We start from the raw sequence: 23,530 nt of genomic DNA on the forward strand, positions 1-23,530 counted from the left end.
TGTTTAAATCTCCACATATAAAATTTGTTTATTATGTGCATAATTTGTGTATAAAAAATGCAACGTTTTGAATAGAAACCAATACATATTAAAATCTAAATGACTAATTTTACTCTAAGGTTTTATATAAAATCTCTTAAAGAGTTCCTAAATAAACAAATTGGGTTACCGTCTATATGAAATTATATTATTTTGAAATATAGAAACAAAAGCAGATCTGTAGAGCAGAAATGTTCATCTCTTTTAAAATAAAATTGGTATTAATACTTTTGGAACCCTAAGTATTGAATAAGTGAAAATTCAGATAATTATTCCATTGCTCATTGTCTTACTTCTCAGTTTTCAAGCGGCCCCCTGGTAGCTGCTGCAAGTATAAAGTAGTAATGGCAGTAGATACAGACTCAGCAGGTACTACAGAAGAGGCAGCTACAGTTTGGAGGAGGAGCCAGTGGAGGAGGATGGTTGTAGACTAAGTCGTAGTGACAATAACGAAAGCATAATTTGCCATAGAACAGAACACTTGACAACTGATGGGAATTCTATTAGAGTGAGAAGGGTGGCATCTGTAGTTTAGATGAACAGGTGGAGATTACAGGTTTTTGAAGGAGAGTGATGACCATTGTTATTTGAAACTAAGTGGAAGTTACAGGATTTGTGGGTGAAGTGGTGGTAGCTGTAGGTTCAGCTGAAGTAAATGGAGTTGTGGGTTCAGTGGAAGAGACGGTGGAAGTGGTAACTGGTTTTGGTTTGTCCACTAAGATTAAGTTATAACGGCTTTTGTTGTTATTGAAGAAAGTGAGGTCAGCTGTGATTTAATTGATGTGTTTCAAAAAAAAAACAAAAAAATAATAATTGATGTGTTTCACTTGAAGTTGTAGCTTTTGTGATTATATGTTCAGTTGAAGTGATGGTGGTGGCTGTTTTATTTCTGAGTTTCATTCAGGAGGGAATTGTGACTGTTGAATTTGCAGGTCCTGTTGAAGTGATGACAGTGGTTGTAGGGGTTGCAGGTCCTGTTGAAATGAGGGGGGTGGGCGTAGTGGCTGCAGGTCCTGTTGAAGTGATGGCAGTGGTTATAGCGGGTGCAGGTCCTGTTGAAGTTAGGGGAGTGGCCATAGTGGGTGCAGGTCCTGTTGAAGTGATGACAGTGGTTGTAGGGGTTGCAGGTCCTGTTGAAATGAGGGGGGTGGGCGTAGTGGTAGCAGGTCCTGTTGAAGTTAGGGGAGTGGCTGTAGGGGTTGCTGGCTCTGTTGAAGTTAGGGGAGTGGCCATAGTGGGTGCAGGTCCTGTTGAAGTAAGGGGAGTGGCTGTAGGGCTTGCAGGTCCTGTTGAAGTGAGGGGGGTGGGCATAGTGGTTGCAGGTCCTGTTGAAGTGATGACAGTGGTTGTAGGGGTTGCAGGTCCTGTTGAAATGAGGGGGGTGGGCGTAGTGGTAGCAGGTCCTGTTGAAGTTAGGGGAGTGGCTGTAGGGGTTGCTGGCTCTGTTGAAGTTAGGGGAGTGGCCATAGTGGGTGCAGGTCCTGTTGAAGTGAGGGGAGTGGCTGTAGGGCTTGCAGGTCCTGTTGAAGTGATGGAAGTGGTTGTAGTGGGTGCAGGTCCTGTTGAAGTTACGGGAGTGGCTGTAGGGCTTGCAGGTCCTGTTGAAGTGATGGCAGTGGTTGTAGTGGGTGCTGGTCCTGTTGAAGTTAGGGGAGTGGCTGTAGGGCTTGCAGGTCCTGTTGAAGTGATGGCAGTGGGCGTAGTGGGTGCAGGTCCTGTTGAAGTGATGACAGTGGTTGTAGGGGTTGCAGGTCCTGTTGAAATGAGGTGGGTGGGCGTAGTGGCTGCAGGTCCTGTTGAAGTGATGGCAGTGGTTGTAGTGGGTGCAGGTCCTGTTGAAGTGAGGGGAGTGGCTGTAGGGCTTGCAGGTCCTGTTGAAGTGATGGCAGTGGTTGTAGGGGTTGCAGGTCCTGTTGAAATGAGGGGGGTGGGCGTAGTGGTAGCAGGTCCTGTTGAAGTTAGGGGAGTGGCTGTAGGGGTTGCTGGCTCTGTTGAAGTTAGGGGAGTGGCCGTAGTGGGTGCAGGTCCTGTTGAAGTGAGGGGGGTGAGCATAGTGGCTGCAGGTCCTGTTGAAGTGATGGCAGTGGTTGTAGTGGGTGCAGGTCCTGTTGAAGTGAGGGGAGTGGCTGTAGGGCTTGCAGGTCCTGTTGAAGTGATGGCAGTGGTTGTAGGGGTTGCAGGTCCTGTTGAAATGAGGGGGGTGGGCGTAGTGGTAGCAGGTCCTGTTGAAGTTAGGGGAGTGGCTGTAGGGGTTGCTGGCTCTGTTGAAGTTAGGGGAGTGGCCATAGTGGGTGCAGGTCCTGTTGAAGTGAGGGGAGTGGCTGTAGGGCTTGCAGGTCCTGTTGAAGTGATGACAGTGGTTGTAGGGGTTGCAGGTCCTGTTGAAATGAGGTGGTGGGCGTAGTGGCTACAGGTCCTGTTGAAGTGATGGCAGTGTTGTAGTGGGTGCAGGTCCTGTTGAAGTTAGGGGAGTGACTGTAGGGCTTGCAGGTCCTGTTGAAGTGATGGCAGTGGGCATAGTGGTTGCAGGTCCTGTTGAAGTTAGGGGAGTGGCTGTAGGGGTTGCTGGCTCTGTTGAAGTTAGGGGAGTGGCCGTAGTGGGTGCAGGTCCTGTTGAAGTGAGGGGAGTGGCTATAGGGCTTGCAGGTCCTGTTGAAGTGAGGGGGGTGGGCATAGTGGTTGCAGGTCCTGTTGAAATGAGGGGGGTGGGCGTAGTGGCTGCAGGTCCTGTTGAAATGAGGGGGGTGGGCGTAGTGGTAGCAGGTCCTGTTGAAATGAGGGGGGTGGGCGTAGTGGTAGCAGGTCCTGTTGAAGTTAGGGGAGTGGCTGTAGGGGTTGCTGGCTCCGTTGAAGTTAGGGGAGTGGCCATAGTGGGTGCAGGTCCTGTTGAAGTGAGGGGAGTGGCTGTAGGGCTTGCAGGTCCTATTGAAGTGAGGGGGGTGGGCATAGTGGTTGCAGGTCCTGTTAAAGTGATGACAGTGGTTGTAGGGGTTGCAGGCTCTGTTGAAGTGAGGGGAGTGGCCGTAATGGGTGCACGTCCTGTTGAAGTGAGGGGGGTGGCTGTAGGGGTTGCAGGTCCTGTTGAAGTGAGGGGAGTGGTTGTAGGGGTTGCAGGTCCTGTTGAAGTGATGACAGTGGTAGTAGGGGTTGCAGGTCCTGTTGAAATGAGGGGGGTGGGCGTAGTGGCTGCAGGTCCTGTTGAAGTGATGGCAGTGGTTGTAGCGGGTGCAGGTCCTGTTGAAGTTAGGGGAGTGGCTGTAGGGCTTGCAAGTCCTGTTGAAGTGATGGCAGTGGTTGTAGGGGTTGCAGGTCCTGTTGAAATGAGGGGGGTGGGCGTAGTGGTAGCAGGTCCTGTTGAAGTTAGGGGAGTGGCTGTAGGGGTTGCTGGCTCTGTTGAAGTTAGGGGAGTGGCCATAGTGGGTGCAGGTCCTGTTGAAGTGAGGGGAGTGGCTGTAGGGCTTGCAGGTCCTGTTGAAGTGATGGAAGTGGTTGTAGTGGGTGCAGGTCCTGTTGAAGTTACGGGAGTGGCTGTAGGGCTTGCAGGTCCTGTTGAAGTGATGGCAGTGGTTGTAGTGGGTGCTGGTCCTGTTGAAGTTAGGGGAGTGGCTGTAGGGCTTGCAGGTCCTGTTGAAGTGATGGCAGTGGGCGTAGTGGGTGCAGGTCCTGTTGAAGTGAGGGGAGTGGCTGTAGGGCTTGCAGGTCCTGTTGAAATGAGGTGGGTGGGCGTAGTGGCTGCAGGTCCTGTTGAAGTGATGGCAGTGGTTGTAGTGGGTGCAGGTCCTGTTGAAGTTAGGGGAGTGACTGTAGGGCTTGCAGGTCCTGTTGAAGTGATGGCAGTGGGCGTAGTGGTTGCAGGTCCTGTTGAAGTTAGGGGAGTGACTGTAGGGGTTGCTGGCTCTGTTGAAGTTAGGGGAGTGGCCGTAGTGGGTGCAGGTCCTGTTGAAGTGAGGGGGGTGAGCATAGTGGCTGCAGGTCCTGTTGAAGTGATGGCAGTGGTTGTAGTGGGTGCAGGTCCTGTTGAAGTGAGGGGAGTGGCTGTAGGGCTTGCAGGTCCTGTTGAAGTGATGGCAGTGGTTGTAGGGGTTGCAGGTCCTGTTGAAATGAGGGGGGTGGGCGTAGTGGTAGCAGGTCCTGTTGAAGTTAGGGGAGTGGCTGTAGGGGTTGCTGGCTCTGTTGAAGTTAGGGGAGTGGCCATAGTGGGTGCAGGTCCTGTTGAAGTGAGGGGAATGGCTGTAGGGCTTGCAGGTCCTGTTGAAGTGATGACAGTGGTTGTAGGGGTTGCAGGTCCTGTTGAAATGAGGTGGTGGGCGTAGTGGCTACAGGTCCTGTTGAAGTGATGGCAGTGTTGTAGTGAGTGCAGGTCCTGTTGAAGTTAGGGGAGTGACTGTAGGGCTTGCAGGTCCTGTTGAAGTGATGGCAGTGGGCATAGTGGTTGCAGGTCCTGTTGAAGTTAGGGGAGTGGCTGTAGGGGTTGCTGGCTCTGTTGAAGTTAGGGGAGTGGCCGTAGTGGGTGCAGGTCCTGTTGAAGTGAGGGGAGTGGCTATAGGGCTTGCAGGTCCTGTTGAAGTGAGGGGGGTGGGCATAGTGGTTGCAGGTCCTGTTGAAGTGATGACAGTGGTTGTAGGGGTTGCAGGTCCTGTTGAAGTGAGGGGAGTGGTTGTAGGGGTTGCAGGTCCTGTTGAAGTGATGACAGTGGTAGTAGGGGTTGCAGGTCCTGTTGAAATGAGGGGGGTGGGCGTAGTGGCTGCAGGTCCTGTTGAAGTGATGGCAGTGGTTGTAGTGGGTGCAGGTCCTGTTGAAGTTAGGGGAGTGGCTGTAGGGCTTGCAGGTCCTGTTGAAGTGATGGCAGTGGTTGTAGTGGGTGCTGGTCCTGTTGAAGTTAGGGGAGTGGCTGTAGGGCTTGCAGGTCCTGTTGAAGTGATGGCAGTGGGCGTAGTGGGTGCAGGTCCTGTTGAAGTGAGGGGAGTGGCTGTAGGGGTTGCAGGTCCTGTTGAAGTGATGACAGTGGTTGTAGGGGTTGCAGGTCCTGTTGAAATGAGGTGGGTGGGCGTAGTGGCTACAGGTCCTGTTGAAGTGATGGCAGTGTTGTAGTGGGTGCAGGTCCTGTTGAAGTTAGGGGAGTGACTGTAGGGCTTGCAGGTCCTGTTGAAGTGATGGCAGTGGGCATAGTGGTTGCAGGTCCTGTTGAAGTTAGGGGAGTGGCTGTAGGGGTAGCTGGCTCTGTTGAAGTTAGGGGAGTGGCCGTAGTGGGTGCAGGTCCTGTTGAAGTGAGGGGAGTGGCTGTAGGGCTTGCAGGTCCTGTTGAAGTGATGGCAGTGGTTGTAGGGGTTGCAGGTCCTGTTGAAATGAGGGGGGTGGGCGTAGTGGCTGCAGGTCCTGTTGAAATGAGGGGGGTGGGCGTAGTGGTAGCAGGTCCTGTTGAAGTTAGGGGAGTGGCTGTAGGGGTTGCTGGCTCCGTTGAAGTTAGGGGAGTGGCCATAGTGGGTGCAGGTCCTGTTGAAGTGAGGGGAGTGGCTGTAGGGCTTGCAGGTCCTATTGAAGTGAGGGGGGTGGGCATAGTGGTTGCAGGTCCTGTTAAAGTGATGACAGTGGTTGTAGGGGTTGCAGGCTCTGTTGAAGTGAGGGGAGTGGCCGTAATGGGTGCACGTCCTGTTGAAGTGAGGGGGGTGGCTGTAGGGGTTGCAGGTCCTGTTGAAGTGAGGGGAGTGGTTGTAGGGGTTGCAGGTCCTGTTGAAGTGATGACAGTGGTAGTAGGGGTTGCAGGTCCTGTTGAAATGAGGGGGGTGGGCGTAGTGGCTGCAGGTCCTGTTGAAGTGATGGCAGTGGTTGTAGTGGGTGCAGGTCCTGTTGAAGTGATGGCAGTGGTTGTAGGGGTTGCAGGTCCTGTTGAAGTGATGGCAGTGGGCGTAGTGGTTGCAGGTCCTGTTGAAGTTAGGGGAGTGGCTGTAGGGGTTGCTGGCTCTGTTGAAGTTAGGGGAGTGGCCGTAGTGGGTGCAGGTCCTGTTGAAGTGAGGGGGGTGAGCATAGTGGCTGCAGGTCCTGTTGAAGTGATGGCAGTGGTTGTAGTGGGTGCAGGTCCTGTTGAAGTGAGGGGAGTGGCTGTAGGGCTTGCAGGTCCTGTTGAAGTGATGGCAGTGGTTGTAGGGGTTGCAGGTCCTGTTGAAATGAGGGGGGCTGGGCGTAGTGGTAGCAGGTCCTGTTGAAGTTAGGGGAGTGGCTGTAGGGGTTGCTGGCTCTGTTGAAGTTAGGGGAGTGGCCGTAGTGGGTGCAGGTCCTGTTGAAGTGAGGGGAGTGGCTGTAGGGCTTGCAGGTCCTGTTGAAGTGATGACAGTGGTTGTAGGGGTTGCAGGTCCTGTTGAAATGAGGGGGGTGGGCGTAGTGGCTGCAGGTCCTGTTGAACTGAGGGGAGTGGTTGTAGTGGGTGCAGGTCCTGTTGAAGTTAGGGGAGTGGCTGTAGGGGTTGCAGGTCCTGTTGAAGTGATGGCAGTGGTTTTAGGGGTTGCAGGTCCTGTTGAAATGAGGGGGGTGGGCGTAGTGGTAGCAGGTCCTGTTGAAGTTAGGGGAGTGGCTGTAGGGGTTGCTGGCTCTGTTGAAGTTAGGGGAGTGGCCATAGTGGGTGCAGGTCCTGTTGAAGTTAGGGGAGTGGTTGTAGGGCTTGCAGGTCCTACGAAGTGAGGGGGGTGGGCATAGTGGTTGCAGGTCCTGTTGAAGTGATGACAGTGGTTGTAGAGGTTGCAGGTCCTGTTGAAATTAGGGGGGTGGGCATAGTGGTAGCAGGTCCTCTTGAAGTTAGGGGAGTGGCTGTAGGGGTTGCTGGCTCTGTTGAAGTTAGGGGAGTGGCCGTAGTGGGTGCAGGTCCTGTTGAAGTGAGGGGAGTGGCTGTAGGGCTTGCAGGTCCTGTTGAAGTGATGGAAGTGGTTGTAGTGGGTGCAGGTCCTGTTGAAGTTAGGGGAGTGGCTGTAGGGCTTGCAGGTCCTGTTGAAGTTAGGGGAGTGGTTGTATGGGTTGCAGGTCCTGTTGAAGTGATGACAGTGGTTGTAGGGGTTGCAGGTCCTGCTGAAATGAGGGGGGTGGGCATAGTGGCTGCAGGTCCTGTTGAAGTGATGGCAGTGGTTGTAGTGGGTGCAGGTCCTGTTGAAGTGATGACAGTGGTTGTAGGGTTTGCAGGTCCTGTTGAAGTGAGGGGGGTGGGCGTAGGGGTTGCAGGTCCTGTTGAAGTAAGGGGAGTGGCTGTAGTGGGTGCAGTTCCTGTTGAAGTGAGGGGAGTGGCTGTAGGGGTGGCAGGTCCTGTTGAATTGAGGGTAGTGGCCCTAGTGGGTGCAGGTCCTGTTGAAGTGAGGGGAGTGGCTGTAGGGCTTGCAGGTCCTGTTGAAATGAGGGGGGTGGGCGTAGTGGTTGCAAGTCCTGTTGAAATGAGGGGGGTGGGAGTAGGGCTTGCAGGTCCTGTTGAAGTGATGGCAGTGGGCGTAGTGGTTGCAGGTCCTGTTGAAGTGAGGGGAGTGGCTGTAGGGGTTGCTGGCTCTGTTGAAGTTAGGGGAGTGGCCGTAGTGGGTGCAGGTCCTGTTGAAATGAGGGGGGTGAGCATAGTGGCTGCAGGTCCTGTTGAAGTGATGGCAGTGGTTGTAGTGGGTGCAGGTCCTGTTGAAGTTAGGGGAGTGGCTGTAGGGCTTGCAGGTCCTGTTGAAGTGATGGCAGTGGTTGTAGGGGTTGCAGGTCCTGTTGAAATGAGGGGGGTGGGCGTAGTGGTAGCAGGTCCTGTTGAAGTTAGGGGAGTGGCTGTAGGGGTTGCTGGCTCTGTTGAAGTTAGGGGAGTGGCCATAGTGGGTGCAGGTCCTGTTGAAGTGAGGGGTGTGGCTGTAGGGCTTGCAGGTCCTGTTGAAGTGATGGCAGTGGTTGTAGGGGTTGCAGGTCCTGTTGAAGTGAGGGGGGTGGGCGTAGGGTTTGCAGGTCCTGTTGAAGTAAGGGGAGTGGCTGTAGTGGGTGCAGTTCCTGTTGAAGTGAGGGGAGTGGCTGTAGGGGTGGCAGGTCCTGTTGAATTGAGGGTAGTGGCCCTAGTGGGTGCAGGTCCTGTTGAAGTGAGGGGAGTGGCTGTAGGGGTTGCAGGTCCTGTTGAAGTGAGGGGAGTGACTGTAGGTCTTGCAGGTCCTGTTGAAATGAGGGGGGTGGGCGTAGTGGTTGCAAGTCCTGTTGAAATGAGGGGGGTGGGAGTAGGGGTTGCAGGTCCTGTTGAAGTGAGGGGAGTGGCTGTAGAGGTTGCAGGTCCTGTTGAAGTGATGGCAGTGGTTGTAGGGGTTGCAGGTCCTATTGAAGTGATGACAGTGGTCGTAGGGGTTGCAGGTCCTATTGAAGTGATGACAGTGGTTGTAGGGGTTGCAGGCTCTGTTGAAGTGAGGGGGGTGGGATTAGGGGTTGCAGGTCCTGTTGAAGTGAGGGGAGTGGCTGTAGGGCTTGCAGATCCTGTTGAAGTGATGGCAGTGGTTGTAGTGGGTGCAGGTCCTGTTGAAGTGAGGGGAGTGGCTGTAGGGGTTGCAGGTCCTGTTGAAGTGAGGGGAGTGGCTGTAGGGGTTGCAGGTCCTGTTGAAGTGAGGGGAGTGGCCCCAGTGGTTGCAGGTCCTGTTGAAGTGATGACAGTGGCCCCAGGGGTTGCAGGTCCTGGTGTAGTGATGGTGGTGACTGCTGTGTTGTTAGGTTCAATGGACATTGCAGTGATTATAGATGCTGTGGAGGTGGTTTTAGTTGTGGGTTCCGTTGAAGTGGTGGTCGCTGCAGGTTGAGAAGTAGTAGACGTCATTCCAGGAATGTTAGGTACAGACCCCTCGTTGTTTGAGGGGGGCTGGCTGGTAATGGGAGCGTTGTCGTTTCCCCTGTTGTTCACCAGGCATATTACGAGCACTCCAATTGCTGTTGTTATCACACAGGCTAAGAGACAAGCCAAAAAGACTTTCCACAGAGACCAGTTATGACAGAAATTTCCTTTCACCTAAGAAGGGTGTAAATGACAATATCAGTAATGAAAAACAAAAATACGCATTACTTTTCATCTCCTTTGTGTTATTTACACCTTAGTGCATTAACGTGATTTGAACCCCGGTATATCTCTGAAGAAATAAAAGCTTCAAGTCCAAGTTTTTATCCAGGTGATAGTAATTGCCCTCCTTCTCTAACACCAGAGAAATCAAATCTACCGATATCTCATCTTCTTTTATGCCACTTTCCAATGATGGGAATGGAGAGCGTTGTCTTTTCACACAAGCAGAACAGCTCTTCAATGGTAAATTTTCCATCCTACATCTAATTCTTCACTGGATTTTGTCATTACCCCAAACTCTTCCAAAACCACTCCCTCAAAAATCCTATGCTCTCACCAACATCCCTTCTCTCTCCAGCTTAATTATTCAATTACTCCTATAGCAAACTTTCTTCAGTCTTACTAAAATCGTTGGCCCAGGGGCACCTGGATGACTAAGCTGGTTAATCGCCTGACTCTTGGCTTGAGCTCAGGTTATGAACTCAGGGTCCTGGGATCTAGTCCCACATTGGGTTCTGCACTCAGCAGGAAGTCTGCTTGAGGATTCTCTCTCTCTCTCTCTCTCTCTCTCTCTCTCTCTCTCTCTCCCTCTCCCTCTCCTTCTGCCCCCGCTCCCACATTTTCTCTAAAATAAATCTTGAATAAAAAAATGTTGGCCCAGCAGACCTTGTTTTATTTACATACTTCCTTATCCACCTTTTTGTTCCATGGTCCATTATTTCAATAACAGTAATTCCCTAAAATGTCTTGCACTTCTGTCATCATTTTCCAGCTGGCAAATAAATGATTGTCTGCTTTCTCTGGACTTGTCCTTGAGCAGCCACACTGTCAGGGAAAGTCAAATACTTGGGCAAATCAGAGTCAACATAAATGTATGATCACCTTTCTTGAATGGATTTTCTGTACTGTTCCAACATCCTATTATATTTCTCTCAGATATGTTCTCATTTTGTAAATCTTTATCAATCTTCTCTCTCTTCAAACCTGTAACCTCTACCCACCAACCCTCACACACTAATTGACCCTTCTCATGCCCATCAAATGACTTCACCTCCTTTCTACTTCATTGGGAAATTTGAAACCATCAAATGAAAAGACGAAGCCCCACTAGGTACCAAATCTGCAAACCTAAGCATGCCTGGGCCCCACCTCTCTTCCTTCCCTGATTGACACAGAGAAGCTATCCCATCCTTCTGCCTGAAGCAGATCTGCCAATCTGTCCTTTGATCCCATTCTCTCATAACCCACCTCCCCCCCAATCCCCGCTCTTCTGAGCAACTTTTCTGTTTTCATTCTTCCTCTGGGACTAAATACTTCATCATTTTCTTCTTAAATGGCTTCTTCCTTTTAGCATTTATATACACTCAAATCTCTTCCATCTTAAAAAATTTACTTTAATTCCAAATCTCTTTCTAGCTACTTCCCTTTCCTTCTCTTTCTCTGGAAAATGAAATTTCTTGAGAGTGATCTAAATGCAACATCTCCATTGCACACCTTCCAACCCAATCCTATCTGGCTTCTGCCTCTGCCATGCCACTGAAACACCTCTTGATAAAGTCACCAATGAAATTCATTTACTCCAGGCTAACTGACATATTTCAGCCCTCACCATACTCAACCCCTCAGTAGCATTCGCCTCTGAAGACCATCCCTCCTCTCTTGAACAGTCTCCTCCCTTGGCTTCTGTGATATTCCACTCTCATTGGTTTCCACTTAACACCCCTTCCCGCCCAGAATCTTCCCAGTTTCTTTTAGAGGCTCACTCTCCATGCTCAGCCTTTATTGCTGACATTCCCAAGCCCTGGTCTCTTTCACTCTAGGTTTAGAGTTAGGAAAATTTTTCTGTGAAGGGCCAGATAATAAATAGTTTTAGCTTTGTGAGCCATATAGTTTTGGTCCAACTACTCCAATCTGCCATTATAGTCTTAAAGCAGCTGAAGACATTGAGTAAACAAGTGAGTGGGGCTCAGCCATTGGTATTTCTTAAACAATCCCTAAGGGATTCTAGAATGCAGCTGGGGTTAAGAACTACCAGACTAGATGTTATTTAAGACTTCTCAATTCTATGGTTACATAAGTTAGTTTGCCTCTGCAAACAAGACAGAACATTTTCTAACTCCACCCTATTGAGCTCACTCATTCTTTCACATTGTCCCAGCAACAGTATAAACAGTTTATATTTATATCCAGAATCAAGAAACAAGGCTCAGACTCTCTATAGAGCTTCTATAATAAAATTAAGCAACAGAAAGTAGAAATTCCAGAGTCAGGAAACTCAACCCAACTTCCAAGTGGAATAAGTAATTTACAGTCAAGTTCAAATTTCTCTACTAGGGCTGAAGATGGGAAGAGACAGTCCTGAGGTAGTTAATTCAGCCAACAGATAAAGCCAGGAGCCAAAGAGAGCTGGATCTAGCCTCCAAAGCTATTGGGGAAAAATCTGGAGAACCAAGCCAGGTTTCTATGTCAAGGTCATATGGACCAGAGGTCAGATCGAAGAAACCTACAGAAAGTTCAACATATAGGTCCAGAGGCTAGAACAGTAGAAGAAAATAAGGTGATCACCAATTGAGTAGGACCTGTGAAACTGAATATGACAGTCTCCCATCACAGTCTAATTTGTGTATTAAACTCTATATTGCCAGCATATTTGCTCCTCTGCCTCCCCACCTGCATTTATACTTAACATCTATTCCTTTTTTCATATATGTTCTCTATCTGTGCAAATATGTGAGTCCTCAACTAGAACATTAACTCTTTGAAAATGGAGATTATCAAATATTCTCCTTCTTATGAATTGCCTCACAGTGATTTATAAGTCACTTGATAATATAGCAGACGCTTAACATGGATGTGGGTGAATTAAATGATTAAATATATTTCCTGGGAAAGAATTGAACAAATACGTCCCTGCATAGAGCACATTCCAACCTGGGTAAAAGCTGCTGCATCAAACATTACCTGTATATTGGATAATTCTGTGTGTGGGTATCTTGAGTGTGCAAGGACTCCTGGACTCACACAGACCCCAGTTAAGTTGGAAGAGACATGACCAGTTGTGTCATTTGAAGGTGAGTGCCAGCATGCGGAGCTATGAGCCTCTTGGTCATCAGAACACGTGATTGGCTACAGAAATAAAGCATAAGTGAACAGGAAACCATGGTGTTGAATTTCTAAAATTAAACTCTTCTGTCGGGATCCCTGGATGGCTCAGCGGTTTAGCGCCTGTCTTTGGCCCAGGGCGTGATCCTGGAGTCCCGGGATGGAGTCCCCCGTCGGGCTCCCAGCATGGAGCCTGCTTCTCCCTCTGTCTGTGTCTCTGCCTCTCTCTCTCTCTGTCTCTCATGAATAAATAAATCTTAAAAAAAAAAACTCTTCTATCAAACATAATCAAGAGTATCACTTTTAAAAGAGATAAAGCATAACAAAACTTTTAAAAGGAATGTTTTCTTATTATATTCTAAAGACTCAAAAAAATCTAGACAGATTATTAAATATTGCATTTAACTAATTTTCATAAGATACCAATGTTCCAGATCAGGAATGTATGTCATCCCATCTTCTCTACCATATTACTTGCATGTATTAAATACCCTCATGTTGCAAGCTGCTACAGGTGGAGCATGTATTAGGAAGTCTCTATTCCTATAAGGAATAGAATGTTAGAACCAAAAAAATTCTTGCAATTTATCAGGTACCATCTGTTTAGGGCATTTTGGAAACAAGAATATTGAAGCAAAAAGAAGTGAAGTTATTATTACTATTATCATTATCATCATCCCGTAATGACATAATAACAAGAACTGGAGCTCAGACCTTCTAGTGTTAAGACCCGTGTACTTCCCACTCCACTCCACTATATGTAGTATACTAAACTATGGTAAGTTATTAATATAGTATATATTAATCTGCACTATACTAATTAAAAATTTTCATACAGACTCCTTCACATAATCCATACCATGCTCTATGCAGTGGAATTTGCATGCCCATGACAAAAAGAAGACAAATAATTTGTCAGTTTGTGATATGTCATGCTGGCTTCCTCTTGGACAGGTAGCAGTGTAAAAGCAGTTCTCAAACAAATAACAATGCCTCTACTCTTAGGGAGTTTATTTGCTAATATAATAGGGAGGCATAACAATTACAAAATACTGTTGAGAAAGGGGGCAGTAAAGATTAAAAATGGACTGAGCCCAGTGGGAAAGATTTGGGGGAAAATTGTTTTGAAAGGGAAAGAACAAGATGAAATGAAAATGGGAGAGGAATAAGCCCAGGAATTATGGAACTTGGGCCAAGAGTTTTGTTACATCTCAAAAACCATGTAGGGTTGTCTGGGGATCTTCATCTCATAGAATGATGTTTCTTTCTAGTTGTGAATCAAGGGCATTTCTGCCACTCCTTGCTCATCTTCAAAAGGCAAAAACTAAAACTACCTGCTGTAGATTTGCTATGAAGGTTAATGAGTATTTCCTGGAAAAGAGTTAGAGCAATGGCTGTATGCACTCTGTGAGTGTTGGCTGTCAGTAGTAGTAGGGCTGGTGGTGGTAGTAGCAGAAGTAGGACTAGCAGTAGTAGCAGCAGCATTTTTATTCCTACTGTTGCTACATCTGGTTGTCTTGGGTCACGTTGATTTAATAACCCATTACTAAGTAGCCATAAAAGTTGCTGGCTCATCAACCCAGGAGTTCCATAAAACCGTCAGACTAGAATTGTATGTATTTATTGGTCCATTGAGAACTACCATGAACCATACAAAAAATAAATATGATTGTTATTAAATGTAGATAAGATGGAATATTCTTCACAGTAAAGAGTTTGCTAAGTTAGATTTTTCTAAGATGTCTAGATTTCTAGATTTTTCTTTTTCTTGTAAGAAAAAGAAACAAAAAAACAGCTCTATATTTTATTGAATAAAACTAAACAAACTCCATGTTATTCACTAGATAAATCTGAGCACTGTTGGAGTTACTTTTAATAACAACCTTGTTTATTTTGCTCAGTGCTAATGCTTTAGTTATGATCTAGTTTGCTGGTGGCTAGTGAACTTAAATGTTTTAATGCACTTTGTAAACAAAATAAAATTCACTCACCAGGCCAATTTTCCAGAATTTTCTGGCCCTGATGGAATCTCAGTCCTTTTCAAAGAAGAAAAATTGTGGGTGGTGTCTATACTTAGGGTGGAGAATGTATGATCTAGGCTCAGCTTTAGAGTAATATTGCCACCCAAGTAATAATTTTTACTGTGTTAGGTTGCTCTGGCTCTTAGTACAGGTGTAGTCTCTACCCCAAAACTGGAACAGTTGAAGAGCTGCAAATGTTTAATCAGATAATCAGCCTTAACTTTAATAATAGCCATATGCAACTGAAGTGAATTAGTTATAGTTACCAATCCATTTAACATTCATCATTGTGTAAACATAAAGTTCCAATGATATCTTTGTTCAGTTTTGAAGTAATATTTTTACAATTTTTAAAAATGATTTTATTTATTTATAGTTACCAAAAAACTTCCATGGGTTTTCCTTCTGGCTTTATAAGGATTAACGTAAGATCCCATATGTCTCAACACCAAAGTTTATTTTGTTTTTGTTTATAACCTTCAAATAATTCTTAAACTTCATTATTGAATTCTGTCTTAAGAGAAAAATACTTTTTATAACTGTCCTTTAAGTATCCATAAGGTGAAATATTCAGCCACCTATCTAGATACGCACTGTAAAAACAACTCAATATTTGTAAATATCTTCAAGTTTGTTTTTATCTAGAAAAATCTATGAAGATGAAGACTACTTGGCTAAAGGGACTTTTTTTTTCCATTTGAGTATTCAGGCTTCATGAAGACCCAGTTATAAAAGTGTCAAACTCAGAATGACAAGGAGAGCAGCTTCAGGAGAGTTCTTTGTATGGTAACTCTAAGGACAAACCCTTTACTTTTGGTTCACCAAGAATTCTCCACGGGATACTTTTATAAGCCTGACACTTAGTGAGCAAAGACTTTCCTCTTTGGCTTATCTTGTAGGCAATTAATACAGGCTAATTGCCACAGCTCCAAATTGCAAAAGGAAAATATTTCATTTATTCTTCAGGCAGTGAATTTTAACTTTCTATTTTAATGTTTAGCACATTTCCATCCTTCATTCTGATATCGAAGATTATTTGTTCAGATATAAAAAGTACTTATAACTCTACAGTAAAGGCTTGATTCTTGGTATAAAACATTTAAAAATAGATAAAATAACCATATTTTTATGCAAACTAGGGATTTTTAGAGGATTTCTTTCTTGGGCCTAAAGACAATCAATATCCAAGAGTAATATCTAGATTTTCAGCAAATTTAGATATCTAAGTTCTGATAGGTTCAGTATATAAAATTAAAGAATCAAATTGTAAAAATATGGGGGTGCCTAGGTGGCTCATTCAGTTAAGCGTCTGCCTTCAGCTCAGGTCATGATCCTGGGGTCCTGGGATCAGGCCCCTGAGTCTGGCTCCCTGCTTAGCAGGGGCTCTGTTTCTCCCTCTCCCTCTCCCCACTTCCCACGCCTGCTTTCTCTTGCTCTCTCTCTCTCTCTTAAATAAATAAATAAATAAATAAATAAATAAATAAATAAATAAATAAATAAAATCGTTTTAAAAAATTGTAAAAATATCACTTCAAAACTGAACCAAAGATATCATTGGGACTTTATGTTTACACAATGATGAATGTTAAATGGATTAGCTTGTGTATCATTTGGTAATGGGAACATTGCTAATGCTTTAAATGAATGAATATACAAAATAATTTCTAAAGTATAATACAGAGGAATATAACATGAAAAGCTGAAGCAGAAAAATTTAATACATGGCTACTCTTCCTTTTAGAGAATAATGAAAAGTTATGATATTGACCATGTAGTAGTAAAGAGATTCAATTTATTTTAAAAGCTGAAAATCAGATAGCAATATAGGCAAAGTATTAAAGTAGGGCAACAATACTCACAGTCTGGTTTCCAGAGGGTTCAATATTCACTACATATTTTCCATGCTTTCTGTCCATTCTTGAGCTTGTGATACTACTAACTTAACTCGAAGGATATTTTTCAATTCCTGCATGGCTCTTTATCCCTTTATATCTGCAATCTCAAGAAATAATTTAGATGACTAGTGGAAAATCAACTCGGATGCATCAGTGCAGGTGAGGATTAAATTAAGTAATAAGTCGTTATTCAGTAAAATGGAATCTACTCTAGAGAAGGAAGTGAAGTGTTAATCATAGAAAACCATTGCAGCCTCTGACCTCAACAACTCTCTTGACAGAAAGGAACTTTAAGAATCTTACATAATTAATTTTCTTTCTTCCCTTTGGACCCATATTTCAGACACCTGTCTTCTATTTTAGGATCAACCAAAGAAAAAAACAAGAGTTAGAAGTTTGCCATTGCTTTCTCCCTACCTAAACATGAATGCTTTCTTGCCCCTTGTGGGCACCATGTCACCCATGGCCTTAGGATAGCTTCATCTTTTCAGTCTGTAGGCTGCTGTCTGGAAGTCTACTTGGTCAGTTCCTCAGGAATTTACATGCATTTAGAAAATGTTGGAATCCATTTCCTAGGCAATGATGCCAATGATAGAATATTGAAAATCTAGAGGAAGAGTCTTGTTGTTGTTTTGTCAAGAGTTGTCTCAAATTGAAAAAGGATGAACTTTTATTGATTTATTCACAAATAGGTGAGGATAAAGGACACCTGGGTGGCTCTGCCTACGGCTCAGGGCATGATCCTGGAGTCCGGGGATCAAGTCCCACATCGGGCTCCCTGTATGGAGCCTGCTTCTCCCTCTGCCTATGTCTCTGCCTGTGTGTGTGTGTGTGTGTGTGTGTGTGTGTGTGTGTGATGAATAACTAAATAAAATCTTAAAAAAAAAAAAAAAAAGGTGAGGATAATGAGTTTCTAAAGTGTGCCAGGCACTTTTCCTAGTACAAAAAGTTCAGTAGCAAATGAAACAGCCCATACCACTGTGTTCTTTGTATCTGACACTTTTGAATTCTGGATCCTTTGATCCTTTGAAATTTCTCTTACAATTGTATTCAACACCTTCAACTTAAGTAGTTTTACGGATCTGAAGTGACGTATGTTCTTTAGGACATAAAGAACATGGGAAAATGGCCAAAAAATTAAAAAGCTGGGAAGGATTTGTTCTAAAGAGGAGTAAAAACATAATGACTACTCTTACTCCTGTTGAAACAAAACCAATGTCATTGTATGGCCATGGGCTACAAAGAACATATGTGGGTTGAAGGTGTTAGTGCTATTAAACATGATCTTCTAAAAGATTGATTTATTTGAAAATCATAATGCTAAAATTACCAAACAAGTGGTATAAATTTGACTGTATTAGCTTTAAAATATCACTACAATTATATTCTTAGGAGGCATTTATTTGAATTTGGTACTAGAGCAATATAGCCATGGTGTAGGTAAAACTCCGTCATTTTTGAAAGCATATCCACACATTATAGCAACAGCATAGAGTGAAAATTTACCCTATCACTTGATCTCATGCTCACAATCTCTAATTGATCTAGTAGTTGCAGCAAGGCTCAGTCCTAAAGTTTGGAAGAAAAACAGAAAATATTAAATATAGCAACAAAATTAAACAACGCATTGCTTCATGACTAAATTTATCATATAAAAATTAGAATTTTCTTTACTTTGCAAGGAACAATTCTTCAGCATGGATATTAACAATTCTCGTGAATACCTCCATCCAAAGGTCAACAGAAAAAACAGGATACATCTGGATTGTTATAAAGACCAGAGAAAAAAAAAAAAAAAAAAAAGACCAGAGAGCATGGATATCTCTTGTTCTCTCAAAATCCTCACCTTTGTTGACAGGATTTATAGCAAAAAAAGAAACATGAAAGTCTCACTGGCTGATAGTAGTTGAGAGAAGTATTTAGGGGGAAAATTCTATTTCTCATTCATCTAATAGAGAGGTGAATTGCACTGTTATCTAAAAGTTGAAGTCAAAACTATTTTTGTATGTTGCTCAAACAAATCTTTCTTGCCTGAGATTTCACTCTGCTTTGATTATTAGTTCTTTGGTCAGTTAATAGGACAAGAGCCAATATGACAGCTGCATCTGATCTTAGACATTTTAGCGAAAGGGATTATTAGTTTGTTTTTCATTCCGTCATTGGCATTAAAACCAAGCAATCAGGCACAGAATTTCAAACCTAAGTAAAATACAGATCTGCAACCCAATTAATTCAAAAGTATGAAAGATCATTGTAGGAAAAAAAGAAACAAAAACACATTTCCAAAGTGCCCTATCATATTTGTTATCAAAGCAACTAGAAGCAACCATTAAAAGTAAAGTTAAAAGTGAAAATTTTTAATTTCAGCAAATGTCTCTTATATATGGTAATCATAACACTACCGGAGTGTTCTTTATTGTATTTTTCAAAACGGACTCAATCTCTATAGCAGGTGTTCCTTCACTGAATCAAAAGTAATTAAAAAGTATTTCAGTAATACAATTGAATTAAAATAATTAGCCCTACTTAAAATAGAAACTTCAGGAGAAAATGATGTTTTGATGCATGTCACTGAATTTCTTAATTACACATTTGAAATGTATTTACAAATTTTAAATATGTTTATACTGAAAGAACATGGTCTTTCATTAACATATTCACAACTGTTTATTGAGTACCTAACATATGTCTCAAACCTGGAGATCCAGAGAGCACTGATTAAGACAGAGAAGACCCTTCTTCACCCTCTACACTTTGTTTATTGAATGCTTAACTTTTGATTTTAACTTTCAAATTTGTTTAAATTGTAGTCGTTTTGTTTGAACAAAGAGGGTTTAAACAAAGAATAAATTATTTTTTATTTATTTCAAGATATGTGTGTTTTGTATGTTAGGAAATTAGTCCCATGATAGTAAATACGTCAGCTTCTACAAAATAAAAACTTGCATAATGCATCTCTCTTTGACCACAGAGATGAATTTATGGCTTTTGTAGGGCGTGGTATTCCATTTTATGGTGACCTTCATGGTTCAGAAGTTCTCTTTTTCACCATGCCAAAATTTTCCTTGTTCTTTCAATGGGCTTAAACTCTGGTCCTGCTATTTCTAGGGACATCCAAAATCAAACCTTTTTTTTTTTTTTCATCGAAATAGAGTCTGCAATCCTTGATGCACAGTTCCAAAATCTAAAAGGCTTTGAAAACAAATTATTTTGTATATTTGGCACAAATTTATTTGGCAGCAAAAGTTAATCAAAACTAATAAGGCTATTTTTAGCCTTTAATAAATTTGGCATGATTATTCACATGTTTAACTAGAAAAATATTGATATCTATTACAGTTTTACTACCACAGTCCTGACGAGGGTGTTGTATAATGTACCATATAGCGGTTATAAAACTTTTTAAAATCTGAATTATAAAACACATCTCACCCAAGCACTGTTATGAAGGACTATATTTGTGGTTTGTAGAAATTTTACAATTTTTTAAAGATAATTAATATATCCTTCATTATTCTTATTGGTCTGAAATACTAGTTTATAAAGCCTTCAGTGGGTAAACTGACTCTTATAACTGGCTTTTTAAAAATACAGGTAAGAAAATGAATAAAAAGTTTCAATTATTGCTAGATTGTGGCAAACAATGGTACCCTTGGATAGTCTCTGACATAAGATCTGATTAACAATATTATTAACACTATAGGGATATTTATGACTATTCCAGTGGGTATACCATACTGTTTATAGCTAATCCTTATAACACCTACAAAAATTAAGTATTATTATCCTCACTTTCCTGATGAGACACATATGCTTTAAGTGACCTTTTATAAACCCAAGTTAAGGCTGGAGTATGTAGGGGTGCGTGGGTGGCTCAATAGGTTAACCATCAGACTCTTGATTTTGGTTCAGGTCATGATCATTAGGATCTTGAGATCAAGCCCCTACATGGAGCTTCACACTGTGTGTGGAACCTGCTTATAATTCCCTCTGCCCCTCCCTCCACTCATACATGTTCTCTCTAAAAAAAAAGAAAAAAAAGATTAGAGTGTGTGACCTCCCATTCTTTATTGTCTATAGCTATTTGTCAGTTATCTAATGTATACCACAGTGTGCCAAAAGGTTGAAGAGAAAAGGTGAAAGAAAATTTGAAGCTAAACTTATTTGAAAGATCATATAACTATTGAGCCTTTAGTGGCTCTGGTGACATATGTCAAGCTACATTAGGGAAGTATGGATGTTGGCTGTAGGCAAGGCCAGGGTGGTGCTACTACCTGGAATTAGACCTGCCCACAAGGTCAGAGAGTACTGGAAATCAGGTTCCAAATAACAGGAAGCACTTGGTTAATTCCTAGGGTGAAGACACAACTCATCATCCATTCTGCCCCTGCATGTGCTATCCAAACATCAGACAAATGGCAGGACTTAGGCATCTAAGAGTTTCAAAGTTGGGGGGCCACCATCAGCTGTCCAGACATATGTCCAGCAGGGCCCTGGATCTAAGAATTGAGGTTTATGAAAATGTCTGCAGTCTGCAGGCATGGACACAAAAATTAGGGTAGGGCTCCAGGCCTTATTAAACAATTGCAGCAAATTAACCAGTGTTAGAGCGGAAACTTGGGATCATGACTTAAGAAAATCTTAGGTCTACATGGCGAGGCAAAAAGAGAAATTGGGACCCGTAAGGTCCAGAATCATAACTTGGTTATCAGAAATGGGGCCCTATGGAGGACTGGGGTCAACCCTAAACCTGGGATTAGAATAAGATCCAGGAGCTCACAGTAAGACATCATTGTCCAATTCAGGTACAGTGGACAGTGCAGAACCAGCAGCCCTGGAGTTCCAAGGTGGGACTTTGCTTATGTCATCAACCTCAGTTGGGGTGCAGACTAGGTGGTGACGACAGGGGCTATATGGTTCTGAGGCAGCTCACAGAACAAATATCTTTCCAAGATATCCCAGAGATAAAACATTTTTATATATAATTATTCCTGACCATATTGCCTCCTTCCTACCACAGATAACCAGTCTCCTTAATTTGATGTTCATATTTCTCATATTTTTATGTTTTAACATATTCCAAAAAATATATAGTATTGTTTACATGTTTTACAATTTATATGAAACCTATTATGTTTTTTCACATAAACCTACTGTGTTTTTTCACAATATAGGTTTTGTGGGGGTTTTGGCCCAGCCTGCATTTATAAAATGCAACTACACTGACATCTGTAACTCTATTCCATTCATTTTCATTGTTTTATAGTATTTTGTTGTTTGAACACATCACCATTATTAATCTATTCTCTGTAGATAGAAATTGAGTTTGATTCCATTATTATAAATAACGATGCTATGAATATTCTAGTAAATATATGCCTTCTTGAAAATATTTATAAAAATGTTTCTAAAAATTTTTTTTTCTAAATGTATAATTAAGAATGAAATTCCTAGATCATCAGGTATTTTTTCCACTTTTCCACATGTTTCCAAAATTGTTTCCAAGGTTGTATGAATATCCACTCCCATAACAGCATTCCCATTTTCTAACAAGTGCTAACACTTCGTGTTCTCAAATTTCTAATTTTGCTAGCATGTATAGTATAACAAATATTCCACTGACTTAACCTTTTTTTTCACCCTTTTTATATGTATGTTGGATTTTATAGGTCTTCTTTGTTTCTGAGTGACACAATAGATGTTAATTGTGGAAATTTTTGTTTTATTTACTGTTTTTTTAGACTTTGTATTTTAGAAATAAATATAGGGAGGTTTGGAACTAGTGGCTGTTCTCATGCTACAGGAATTAGAAAGCCTGTCTTGTAGCCATACATTTTTTTTAATTGCAATCATAATACACACACACACAAACACACACACACAGTATCTTCTTTCACATTTAACATTTTAGCCCCAGGAATTTATTTTTTAAAACAACACATTTAATGCCAACCTCAGGTGTGACATCATATCAGGTGTGAATTAACTGAGCTAATCTATTAGGTTGTTGTATGTTCTCAATTATGAATAATACAGAAAGGTGTTATAGTCTATATTTCAAGCTATTTTCCAGTGACCAATTCCCAGAAAGTGGGATTACAAGCTAAACAACATTGACATAAGGATTGGAAATATGTGTGGGATATTATGTAGTAAAAAGATATACTTCATCATATAGTAAAAAGATCCAATCAGGGAGGACACTGCCCTCTGCAGGCTGGGGAAATGCACATAAGGTAACATTTCAAAGTGAAAGGTAAGTTGCTTTATTTTTCATGTCCACTAATTCAGTGTCATATTGTTTGGTGGGCCTGCTTTATTTCGGAGGCAACCTACACTATTTTTTAATGTGTTCCCCGACTCACTTTATCAACCCATTAAAATGAATTAGGCTGTTAGGTATAGTGGGTTTATCTGATCCATTAAGTCGTTGAAGTTGAGCAAATGAAGCAGTGCATGCTTTCAAAAGAAGGCTCTGCAGCTGTCCCAAATTGAGAACAGTTATTTTAAAAATAGGACATGGTTTATCCTCAAGCCCCAGATCCTCTAATGGAGCCTTCCAGAGGTTAGATTCCACATCTCAGTTTTCCACAATTGCCTGGAGCTCTATAGCATCTTCTGAGTCATAAGGCTCAAATACCTTGTCTACTTTTACTGAGGGCTGAGACCTCTGTAGTACTTCCTCTTGAAGGTGTGCACCACCACACATGCCCAACTTCATGACTTGGTGAATCAGTGCATAACAGCTCAGGTCATATAGCTACTTGGTGTCCCATGGTCAGACATGTAGTCTATCAGAGCCCAGAAACAATTGTGTTACCCTACACAACTCACAGACCTAATGATGAATTAAAGAAGTCAGACACAAGGTAATGCATGCTGTATGGTTCCATTTACATGAAGCTTAAAAATAGGCAAGTTGAATCTATGGTGGCAGAAGTCAGATTGTGATGACACTTAGTAGGATACTGACTTCGGGAAACCACAGGAAGCCTGTAAGATGCTATTGTTTGGAATTCTAGGTCTCAATCCGATTGATGTTTATGAGGATGTATGAACAGGAAAAACAATTCACTGAGGCACATACTTAAAATTTGTTGACTTCATTAGGTGTAAATTATACTTCAATTAGAAAAAATAAAAAAGGATTATTGCTAATTTTGTGGGATTTGATCATGGGATTTGATTTCAATTCAGCCCTTACTAATAGTACTCCAAGTGAACATAGTACTTACACTACTTCAGCTAAAAATGCAACTATCACAATGTCTACTGAGTCCACCACTATCATTATGTCAAATTAAGCTACATCTACTCCTTCAGCTGAGTCTACAATTTTCACGGGTACTACCATTTCAACTGAATATATAGTCCACAACAGGTACCACAACCACTATCTTCACTTTCAGGGAATTTTCTACTGTAAATGCCACAATTCTCACAGC

General features: G+C 42.9%; 1 protein-coding gene across 1 annotated transcript in view; it reads right to left on the reverse strand.

The window, feature by feature from the left end:
* Window positions 1-2,162: 2,162 nt before the first annotated feature.
* Window positions 2,163-23,530, reverse strand: part of LOC125755566 (uncharacterized) — a 37,558-nt gene continuing 16,190 nt past the window's right edge. Inside the window, exons 2-4 of the mRNA XM_049114202.1 lie at window positions 7,396-7,599; window positions 6,895-7,326; window positions 2,163-4,245 (exon numbers count right to left, since the gene is read on the reverse strand). Of these exons, the coding sequence (XP_048970159.1) occupies window positions 2,310-4,245; window positions 6,895-7,326; window positions 7,396-7,599 (2,572 nt within the window). The 3' untranslated portion in view covers window positions 2,163-2,309. The remainder of the gene's footprint in view (window positions 4,246-6,894; window positions 7,327-7,395; window positions 7,600-23,530) is intronic.

This window comes from Canis lupus, chromosome 1, assembly GCF_003254725.2.
Source record: "Canis lupus dingo isolate Sandy chromosome 1, ASM325472v2, whole genome shotgun sequence".
NCBI classification, from domain to species: domain Eukaryota; kingdom Metazoa; phylum Chordata; class Mammalia; order Carnivora; family Canidae; genus Canis; species Canis lupus.